The 12,283-nt window shown below is 39.5% G+C and overlaps 1 protein-coding gene across 1 annotated transcript in view; it reads left to right on the forward strand.

Annotated features, from left to right (window-relative positions):
- Positions 1-230: 230 nt before the first annotated feature.
- Positions 231-12,283, forward strand: part of LOC115212934 (ADP-ribosylation factor-like protein 1) — a 39,198-nt gene continuing 27,145 nt past the window's right edge. The window contains exon 1 of the mRNA XM_029781773.2: positions 231-390. Coding sequence (XP_029637633.1) covers positions 387-390 — 4 coding nt within the window. The 5' untranslated portion in view covers positions 231-386. The remainder of the gene's footprint in view (positions 391-12,283) is intronic.

A 12,283-nucleotide genomic window follows, 5' to 3' on the forward strand; every position in this document is an offset into this window, starting at 1 on the left:
CATATTGTTATAAGGGCGACGAATGAAGGAACAAAAGTGATGGGATTTGGATCACGTTTTGAAAATTAAACAATATAAATATATAGGACATGGAATGTTCCAACAGAGTTTCATCTACTTGAGATCAATGAGAAAATCCCTCGCATTTGCTATTTATCCTGAAATTTCTAACACTGTCCGGATAAAACTGGATTCGATTATGTCAATTCGTGGCTTCCATCTGCCCACTTTGCCAATCGTCAGCCACTGCCAGCAGATAAGATTCATGCGCAGTGACACTTTCAGTTCTGCCAGAACTATGATGTGGCAAGGGTGACTCCAGCATTGCCAGACACACTTTGCCATTCACTACAACAACAACAACACCTTAGTATTTATTTTTTAAAATGGGTAAGTTTGCAATTCAATGTATTTAAGTTGAAAAACACATTTTTTTCTTTGTAGTTCAGTAGAAATGAAGTAAGAAAACACCTTGAATCTAATTGAAGTAACAAGTTCCACACCTAAATGTCTGGGGTTTTATTTTTTTTGTGAATCTCCCGAGGTAGAAGAATTAGTCTCTAAAATTAATTAATTTACTTTTATTTCGTATTTTTGACTCTCATTTTAATTTACTTGGTGATGGCTATGAAAGTGAAAAAGAAATCTGCTAATCTCCTCATCTCATCGGTTATTGGAGTCTATAATTACTTTAGACTCTTTACTATAGACAACATGGATATTAACCCGAAGAAAGTCGATTCCCTTTATTTCTGGTGGTTTTATTTATATTCGAGATTGATGATAGCAGTTAATATACAACGCTATTGTTTTTAGTCAAGTCTCCTAATAAAATGTTTGTTCGTCTGAAGTCCTGAAAATTTCTATTTTATTTAATGTCTTTATATCTTGACAACCCATCTAACAATACACGTATGTTAAGGAAATCTGTTGCCGTCTTGTGTCCCATTTCGAATTAGGCAACAGCTGAGATGTTCATAGATTTGTTCTCGATACCAACATTTCTTTAGGTTTTGAGTTCAGATCTCACAGGGTTCGATATTGCCTTTTATCCTTTTGGGTTCGATAGAATAGAGTGGTGCCACACAAGTACTGCATGTACCCTCCCCCAAAATGTGTAACCTTGTGTCTATAATAGAAATTAATAGGTAGATTTATTGACACTACTAATCTATTTCAAATAGTCGTTTAGTTCTATAAAAATATGTTGCCCTGTCGATGTTATTGAACTGTCAACCTACGATCCAAGTTTTTATTCCAAACTGCGACCGATTCACTTTTGTCCCAGCATGTTGTATCTCGTGCCGAAGTAAGAAAGTAGTTTTAGACTATCATTATACTTAAAGAGAGTTTAACAATCACAATATTTATAGATAAGTGTACTGAAAGATCAAAGTATAGCCAAACATTTTAGTGTTTGCATATGTATAATATAGTGAGCAGTGAAGAATTGGAAATATTTATGCGGTGAGGAAAAGACAAAATAGTACAATGAATAACAATTTAGGGATGAGGTCTAAAACTGAATCATGCTTGGAGTTGTTTCCCGTATTTGCCGAAAAGATCAAAATTTAAATATGCTAACACTAACGTAAATATAGATTTTTATGCGGTTGGTACCGCTTTGTAATCAACCTCATTGATTTGTAGTCGACATGTATAATATAGTGAGCTGAAAAGCTTTTTAACTGAGATAATCTTTGCAATTAATAGACAAAAATCCTCGTCGAGGGTCTTAAAAACCTAGAACCATTAAGCAAGGTAGGTAACTCCATTAATATCAGCTCACCCAAATTTTTGAAAATTCAATTCGCTAGATTACATATGTGAAATTATTGCTCAGATATTTTCTTCTACCCTATTGTTGATACTCGTAATCGGCATCACATCTCTCTCATATAGGCGTGGGTTCAGCTCCACTGCATGGCACCTTGGGCAAATGTCTTCTACGATAGACTCAGGCCTTGTGAATGAGTTCGGTGGACGAAAACTGAAAGAACCCTGTCGTGTGTATGTCTATATATATATATATATTGTCAATGTATCGTATATCCGGTTAAAAAAGCACTCTCTAGGGCATAGGGCAGTAATGTAGTAAACGTAATTAAGTTCGTGACCGGACATAAACTTAATTACTTTTAATATAAGTGTCTGTATCCCTACCACTGCTTCGTAACCGATGATGGTATGTTATATTCCCGTAACTTAGTGCTTCGGCAAAAGAGGCTGATAGAATAATTACCAAGTTTTAAAAAAAATACTGGGGTCGATTTGCTCGACTAGAATACTTCATGGCTGCAGTCTAATGACAGAAACAAGTAAAAGATAAATATATATATAGGTGCAGGCATGGCTATTCCCAACTACATGGTTCAGGGTTCATTCCCACTGCATGGCACCTTTGAGCAATCAAAGCTATGTGAGTGTAAATATATATCAGGTCATCCCATAAGTTCTGTCCGATTTTACCTTTTTTAAAACTGAATGAAATTTAATAGTATTTTAGACTGTCTAATAGAATTAAAAATTATTTTTATGCATTTGTGTACATTTAAACTAATTAAATATTATTTTACAGAATAATTGAATTAAAATTTCTTTGATTAAAACCCTTTCTAACATGGATGTAGTCAAAGAGCATTTAAGGCACATAATGCTTTACGAGTACAAAAAAAGGAAACTCTGCAGCCAAAGCAACTCGAAACATACACTTAATTTATGGGAAAGAATCCTTGAATGAAAGAACTTGTAGAAGATGGTTTGCAAAATTCAGAAGCGGAGATTTCAACCTTGAAGATGCAGATTGAACAGGACGCCCAGTTGAGTTTCATGATAAGCTCCTTGAGGCATTACTTGAAAATTTTGCATTATCAGTTGAAGAATTGGCAATAAAGCTTAGTTCAAACCATACAACTGTTCATTGTCATCTTCAACAACTTGGAAAGGCTCCTAAACTTGGAAAATGGGTGCTTCATGAATTGTCCGAAAGCAACCGCAAATCCTTTTCAGAAGATCAAAGAGCTTTGGTTGGGGAAAAATTCCTCATCCACCTTATTCTCCTGACCTTGTTCCTTCAGACTACCATTTGTGTTGTAGTTTACAGAATGATTTGGGAGGCATAACTTTTGCAAGCCAGGAGGAGGTTGAAACTGACATTTCAGAGTTCTTCGCTTTCAAACCAATTGATGGTATTAAAAAGCTTGTAAATAGATGGAAGAAAGTCATAGATAATCAGGGAAAGAACATTAATGATTAGATTTCAATTAAATATAACATTTGATCACTTGTTTTCTTTATTCAAAATGTGGACAGAACTTATGGTATGACCTGATATATAGACGATGTGTGTGTGTATATATATGTGCGTCTTTGTGTCGGTTCCCCTCCCACTACTGGTGTTGGTATGTTTACATACCCTTATGTAGCGGTTTGACAAAAGAGACTGATAGAATAAGTATCAGATTTAAGAAAGAAAGAAAGGTACTGGGTCAATTTGTTTGACTAAAAATCCTTCAGGCAATGCCCCAGCATGGCCATAGTTTAATGACTGAAACAAAGATATATATATACCACACCCCACCTGTGTGAACAGGTGTGTGTATAGTCAAGGGAGATCCCAGTAATGGCACTCTCTGAAAATAGATGGAAGAAAGTCATAGATAATCAGGGAAAGAACATTATGATTAGATTTCAATTAAATATAACATTTGATCACTTGTTTTCTTTATTCAAAATTTGGACAGAACTTATGGTATGACCTGATATATAGACGATGTGTGTGTGTATATATATGTGCGTCTTTGTGTCGGTTCCCCTCCCCACTACTGGTGTTGGTATGTTTACATACCCGTTATGTAGCGGTTTGACAAAAGAGACTGATAGAATAAGTATCAGATTTAAGAAAAGAAAGAAAGGTACTGGGGTCAATTTGTTTGACTAAAAATCCTTCAAGGCAATGCCCCAGCATGGCCATAGTTTAATGACTGAAACAAAAGATATATATACACACACACCCACCTGTGTGAACAGGTGTGTGTATAGTCAAGGGAGATCCCAAGTAATGGCACTCTCTGATGAGCTCTGTGATTGGGTTCTACTTTCTGTACAGAACCAAGTGGGAAAATTGGTTGAATTGGCTCTGTAATACTGTATTTTATTAATATTGATCTCTCCACTCTTGACATAAGTTCAAGTGCCTGCTTTTTCTGATTTATGGATTTTTAGATCACTACAATATATAAATCTTTTACCTTTTACTTGTTTCAGTCCTTAGACTATGGCTTTGCTGGTGCACCACCTTGAAGAATTTTAGTCAAGCGATTCAACCCCAGTACATTTTTTATTTATAGCCTTCACCCATATATATATATATATGATTATTATTTTTAAAAATACATGTTTACCATGGAGTTCTGGTAATGCATGTTAGCTGCAGCATACCTACACATATGTGCCCCAACGATTTTCTTTCCTCATAACTTTCAGAAAAATGGATATATTTTTATGAAATTGTCTACAAATACACTTCAGGCGGTGTACATCTGGATTATATCAGAATTTGTGAAATTTTTCAAAAAAATTTGTATGTTAGCCTGTATGTGTGCTATCCCACCAGTTTTTATTTTAATATTAAATTCTGATATAATCGTGATCTACACACTCTAAAAGGTATTCGTCAAAATTTTCACTTAAAAATACTCGTTTTTCTGAAAGTTATGAGGAAACAGCTGACTTGTGAATGTTCTGAAACTCCCCTAAAAAGATTTTTTTCACAAGAAATTTAGATATAATTGGAACCCACATTTATAGAAAATTTCATTAAAACATGTCTATTTTTCTGGAATTTATAAGGGAATAAACTTGGTATAAGTATAAGCATTGCTTGAACACAAGCATCTTCATTATAATTTTTTTAAAATTCATGTTCATTGTGGACTTCCAGTAATGCACATGTAATGATATACAGTAATTGGTCAGAGCAAAGTGTTCATGATTCTGATAATATATGAATTTGTTTCCTTATAACTTACAGAAAATTGGGTATTTTTCTCATGAAATTTTCTACAAATACCTTTCAAAGAGTGTAGATTATGATTATATCAAAACTTAATAAGACAAAAGAAAAAAAAAAATTGGGGGTTTAGCACACTATCATTACACATCACATATATCTACAAAATTTTCTAAAAAAAATTGTGATTTGTGTCAGTATGTATGTGTGCATGCTCACCATTTTCTTTTTCAAATTCCTATATAATCATAATTCACACACACACTCTGAAAGGAATTTGTGAATTTTTCATTTAAAACCAACTCGTGAATTTTCTGAAGCTTCTCTCTCCACAGCCTTGAAAATTTTTTCTCACAACCAATATTAATATAATTGGAATCTACATCTGAAGTGTATTTGCATATTATTTCAGTGAAAGAAATATCCATTTTTCTGGAACTCACAAGTAAATAAAGTTGGTGGGGTACATTTGTGCATTTATACCCATAGCTTTAACATAAGTAGTTTCTATGATTACATTGTTATTATATATATCTACATATCAGCTTGCTTCGCTTCACTTTCATTTTGTATGTAACTATTTAATTATATGACTGCATCATCATCATCGTTTAACGTCTACTTTCCATGCTGGCATGGGTTGGACTGTTTGACTGAGGACTAGCGAGCCAGATGGCTGCACCAGGCTCCAATCTGATCTGGCAGAGTTTCTACAGCTGGATGCCCTTCCTAGCACCAACAACTTTTATGTGTCACTGGCATGAGGGCCAGTCAAGCAGTACTGGCGACGGCCACGCTCAAATGGCGTTTTTTATGTGCCACCTGCACAGGAGCCAGTCCAGCGGCACTGGCAACGACCTCACTTGAATGTTGTTTTTCACATGCCACCGACACAAGTGCCAGTAAGGCGATACTGATAACAATCATGCTTGAATGGTGTTTTGTATGTGCCACCAGCATGGGAGCCAGTCAGAAGCCCTGGCAATGATCACGCTTGGATGGTGCTTTTAACGATCCTCTGGCATGGGTGCCAGTCAGGTGGTGCTGTCATTGGCCATATCAGCGAATTTGATTTTGATTGTTCAGTTTGCATCAAAATGGTCTCAATAATGTGAATGAAATAGGCTCAATTTTTTCACTACACATAAACGTAAATAGGATCACAGTATTTACAAATGATAATTGTGTTCAGTAATGAATATTAACTGCATTAAAAATATCGTTTTGTATGTGTGTAGGTATAAAATTTATTGGCAGCATTTAGGTAGTAAATTTTCATTGCTTTATAAATGCATGTTCTTTTGACATAATTGCATTTTTATCGCATTGCCCTACTTTGCGTTTTCCATTTTTGATGTTCAAGCTTATTCATGTTGCATGTTTTGCTAGCATTCTTCCCACATGTATGACGTATGTATACTTACACCTATGTGCTATAGGAATATATACTACAATGTTATCAAGCCAATATAAAACATGTTATTTTGAGGATGGCTTGTTAACTTGAGTATATATATATTAGCCCAACTAATTAGAGAGAGAGTTAGTTTAGATGAGATGCAGTTTGGGTTTGTGCCAGGGAAAAGCACCACTGATGCTATATTCCTGGTAAGGCAGCTGCAGGAGAAATACCTAGCCAAAGATAAGCCCCTGTACCTGGCTTTTGTTGACATGGAGAAAGCCTTTGATAGGGTCCCCCGATCCCTCATCTGGTGGTCAATGAGGAAACTAGGGATAGATGAATGGCTGGTGAGGGCTGTGCAAGCCATGTACAGAGATGCCGTAAGCAAGGTTAGGGTTGGCAACATGTACACAGAAGAATTCAAAGTAGAGGTTGGGGTCCACCAGGGCTCAGTACTCAGCCTCCTCCTATTTATCATAGTCCTCCAGGCAATAACAGAGGAATTCAAGACAGGATGCCCCTGGGAGCTCCTCTATGCTGACGACCTCGCTCTAATTGCTGAGTCACTATCAGAACTGGAGGAGAAGTTCCAGGTGTGGAAGGAGGGTTTAGAATCGAGGGGCCTTAGAGTCAACCTAGCTAAAACCAAAGTACTAATAAGTAGAAAGGTAGGCAACCCACAAATGTCCTCAGGAAGATGGCCCTGCTCGATCTGTAGAAAAGGTGTAGGTAGAAACTCTATAAGATGTACCCAGTGTAAGCTATGGACACATAAGAGGTGCAGCAATGTCAAAGGTAGGCTAACTGGGAAGACAGTCTTTATATGTGGCAGATGCTCGGGAGCATTGACCTCCGAAAATCTGCAGAAAACAACTTCCGTCACTTTCCAGGGGGAAAAATTAGAAGTAGTTGATAGCTTCCGTTATCTAGGTGACCAAGTCAGTAGTGGGGGTGGGTGCGCTGAGAGTGTAACTGCTAGAATAAGAATAGCCTGGGCAAAGTTTAGGGAGCTCTTACCTCTGCTGGTGACTAAAGGCCTCTCGTTCAGAGTAAAGGGCAGACTGTATGATGCATGTATTCGAACTGCCATGCTACATGGCAGTGAAACATGGGCCGTGACTGCTGAGGACATGCGTAAGCTCATGAGGAATGAAGCCAGTATGCTCCGATGGATGTGTAATGTCAGTGTACTTACTCGACAGAGTGTTAGTTCCCTAAGAGAAATGTTGTACCTAAGAAGCATCAGTTTTTGCGTGCAAGAGAGACGATTGCGATGGTATGGTCATGTGGCGAGAATTGATGAAGATAGGTGTGTGAGAAAGTGCCAATCCCTAGCAGTTGAGGGAACCCGTGGAAGAGGTAGACCCAGGAAAACCTGGGACGAGGTGGTGAAGCACGACCTTCGAACGTTAGGTCTCACCATGGAAATGACCAGAGACCGAGACCTATGGAAGTATGCTGTGCGTGAGAAGACCCGGCAAGACTAGTGAAGCCATAACCCGTGGCCCCTACCTGGGACGTAGTCAGTCCGCCTGTGCATACCTTCCTGCTTGTGACACTTGTGAAGACCTGTTGAGGGAAATCAAATCAAAGTCAAATCGAATCAGGTCAAACAAAATCAAAATAGATGAACATCAATGGAATTTGTATCCTTGTGGTACCAGTGCCGGCGGCACATAAGAAAACCATCTGAACGGGACCGTAGCCAGTACCGCAAACACCGTCCGAGCATGGCCGTCTGCCAGCCTCGTCTGGCACCTGTGTCGGTGGCACATAAAAACACCATCCGAGCGTGGCCGTCTGCCAGCCTCGTCTGGCACCTGTGTCGGTGGCACATAAAAACACCATCCGAGCGTGGCCGTCTGCCAGCCTCGTCTGGCACCTGTGTCGGTGGCACATAAAAACACCATCCGAGCGTGGCCGTCTGCCAGCCTCGTCTGGCACCTGTGTCGGTGGCACATAAAAACACCATCCGAGCGTGGCCGTTCGCCAGCCTCGTCTGGCACCTGTGTCGGTGGCACATAAAATCACCCACTACACTCTCGGAGTGGTTGGCGTTAGGAAGGGCATCCAGCTGTAGAAACACTGCCAGATCTGACTGGCCTGGTGCAGCCTTCGGGCTCCCCAGACCCCAGTTGAACCGTCCAACCCATGCTAGCATGGAAAGCGGACGTTAAACGACGATGATGATGATGATACACATATATATATACATAGAAAATATATAAAAATGAAGTCAAATGAAGTAATATTTTGAATGCATTTAACCCTTTAGCATTCAGATTACTCTGTGAAATGTAATTCTTATTTATTCACATTGTTTTGAATCATTCATGCATCATCTGATAGTGTTAAGATTTTGATGAAATGATGGTATATTTTCAAAATGTCATTTTAGGATAGATGTGAGAAACCATATCTGGCTAGTTTGAACATAATAAGGTAAAATATTTGGGCCAGATATGGCTGGTTTAAACACTAAAGGGTTACGATGTATGTTTGTTTCAGTTAATTGTGCAATAGTAAAAAATATTTCATCTCCTATGCAAAATCTTTCTCATCTTAACTGAGGAAGTTTGTACACAGATGAAATTCCCTTTACATAATTATCTGAAATGTATGTATTAAATGCATTCAAAATAATACTTGGCTTAACTTCATTTTTATATATTATATGGCCATATGTCCTGTAGAAGTTAGCCAGTCCTAAATCCATCCTTGTAGATACACAACAACAAGGATTTGGATAGGTTTGTTCAGTTCAACTTGAGTTGGAAATTCTGGTAAAGTGCATCATTCCAGAGCATAACTCAGTTGAAACGCCCATTACTTTCACCAGTTACCTTTTAAAGTCAAGACTCACTCCAGACACTTTTGTCTTTTCTGAAAATTTAGATTTATCTTTTCTCTTGAAAAGCTGAAAAAATTGACTCCAGTCCCTCTCCCTTTCTTTTTTTAAAGCCTGGTATTTATTTTATGTCTCTTTTTGTTGAACTGTTAGCTTATGTGGATATGAATAAGCCAACACTGGTTATCAGTCGGTGCTGGTGGACACACACACCGCATCTCTCTCTCCCCTCCCCCCTTCTCTCTCTCCTCCCCCCTCCCCCCTTCTCTCTCTTCCTCTCCCCTCCCCTCTCTCTCTTATTGGTTGTGTTATTCTTTGCTCCGCAGTGAAAGATTGTTTTTGTGCAGAAAATTGTGAAAATTTGCTGTTTTGGTCGTCGAGACTACTTCTTTTCTGCTGTTGCAGCAGAGTTTTGCTGTTATTTCCCCCTTGTTTCAAGGGGGAAGCGACAAAAAACATGAATTTGCCACCAATTTCTTCCAAGTCCGAGGATAACGTTGAAAATTTGTTTGAAGGCGAAAATGTGGGAGGAGGAAGGTGAAAGTAAAGAGACGTCTCACGCGAACATTACAAAAGCAGACGACAATATGTCTAGCGAGGCTACTACACAACAGGAAAAATCAAAAATAAATTTTGTAAGTGCAGCAACTCGCCCCTGTGAAAACATCGTTATAAACAAGGAAGAATTAAAGAAATACCAAAGTTTATTAAAAAAAGGTGATAATGTAAAGTTGCTCCCTCCCAGTGAATTAATTTACGTGACGGAGAGAAAAACTGTTATATACAAGACATATAATGTCAAAAATAAAAAAATCGATTTTGTACCGAAGGAAGCGATCAAAAAATGCTTGAGGCCGATATGGCAACAAACAAGCAAGATAACGAGGGGTAGTTGCTTCGGCACTGTAGAGGTGCGTTTCCCTAGCGAAGAAAAAGCTAGGGAACATTCAACAAGGACATTGAAGTCGGAAGATGTAGTTCTCCTCCCGACTTATTTAGGAAAGAGAAATAGATGTGGCCTTTGTCATAGCCGCTATTCTCTTAGGCAAAGAAGAAGAAATTGCAATTCTTCAGTCTAAGAGATACTGCCACATGAACTGGTTTGGACAAGATTTAGAGCTTGTCATCCAAGCAAACCCCTCAGGCTTAGAAAAATTACCCAGTTCCCTCACAATTGGAGAAAATACCAGCATGATGGTGGTAGTCAAGGAGAGAAAGCCCAGGGGTTACAAATGTAGCGAGAAAGGCCACATAAGGTTGAACTGTAAGAAGAAGACAGCCAAAGGAAACGCAGCAGAAGAGGCAAGCACGATGCCAAAGACAACAACCACACCGCTAGAAATAGTAGCCTCGTCGCACACCCCAATTGCCGAAGTTCAGCCGACAGCGGGAGAAAACAACAACAACATCCAGGAGTGGGTCACCGCAGAACCTTCAAAAAGAATACGGAAATGGAAAAACCCACCCTCTTCGGATACACAGAACTATGCTCCGAGACAGACAAGCACACCCACACCCACAAATACAGTCGCAAACACACATGTAGCCAAAAAAACACATACTGGAAAAAACACACACAAACACACACACACCTACCACATGCACACACACCTACAAACACCCACGCTTCTACAAGCACCCCCCCCTCCACAATCGCCTAACATAAAAAAAGAGAAACATCTTCACGACGATAAACAAAAATAATAAACTATTAAGAGACAAAATTATTTTAATGAAATCGGCGAAAAAATATATCGCAACAGATGTAAATAATACTATTTCTGAAAATGTCGAATTTTATACTATAGATAACTCTGACTATTTTGAACTAAAAAAATCTTTTGCGGAGGACGTCGGCCCATTACAGATGAACTTTTCGAGCCATCTGTACAGGCAATTCATGAAAAAAATGATCTCGCAAAACACAACACTCACAGACAGAAAAGGGGAGGGTGAAATTACACCCTCTCTTCCATTAAAACAGTAAGTTTTAAACATACGACTAATTTTTCACATTCTCGTTTAAACTCGGTTGTATAAATATTCGCGGCCTGGGGTCCTATTGGAAGCAAGGCTACCTCCTTAACGACCTTAGGTTGCATCGTTTGTATGTAGTTGTAATTACCGAATCCAGACTGAGTGGGCTGCAGGCTTTTTCGCCCCTTCTAAATGGCTACGAGAAATACGTTTCTCCCTGTCGACCTGGAGGGCGCGGAGGAGTGGCAGTGCTGGTCAGAAAAAAACCTGGATTTAGAGATTAGAACTGTCTTTATAGATCCGGAAGGCAGGTTGGTCGTTTTGGATGTGACGCACAGCAGTGGTAAAGTGTTCAGGCTGGTCGCTGTCTATGCCCCCTGCGAAGGAAAAGTGGGGACAAATCGCTGGGACTCGATGGTCTGCCTTACGAACCCTATAGTAGCATGCCAGACTTGTTTGGGCACCTACTTGCATGCGTGTACACCAACTGGCAGCAGAACGGGAGAATTCCTAAGTCTGTGAGCCGAGGGGTGGTAGCGCTGTTAAGAAAGGACCCAAACAAGGGGGATTTAATTGATAATTTTTGGCCCATCACTCTGCTTAACGCAGAGTTGAAGATTTTGGCCAAGGTCTTAGCAAAAAGGTTGGCGAGGGTCATGGGTGAACTTGTTGGCGAGGCGCAAACTTGCGCCATCCCTGGAAGGACCATCCACGACAATCTCCACTTTCTACACTATGCCTTAGAAAGGGTAAATAGGATTCCTGGCAAGGGTGGGGCTATGGTCCACTTGGACCGATCGAAAGCGTTCGATAGGGTGGACCATCAGTATCTGGCGGCTGGCTTCGGCCCGACCTTCTGCGGATGGATCAACGCTTTATACAGCGACATCGAATCGGTAATTCGGGTGAATGGTTTCTTTTTGGAGCCGTTCCGCATTGAACGTTCAGTACGTCAAGGGTGTCCTCTCTCCCCGCTTCTCTACGTTTTGGCCCTCCGCAAGATGTAGGGTGCGGAAAGTCAGCTTCGGCGTATGCGGACGACATC

The sequence above is a fragment of the Octopus sinensis genome, linkage group LG6 (genome assembly GCF_006345805.1).
Source record: "Octopus sinensis linkage group LG6, ASM634580v1, whole genome shotgun sequence".
NCBI classification, from domain to species: domain Eukaryota; kingdom Metazoa; phylum Mollusca; class Cephalopoda; order Octopoda; family Octopodidae; genus Octopus; species Octopus sinensis.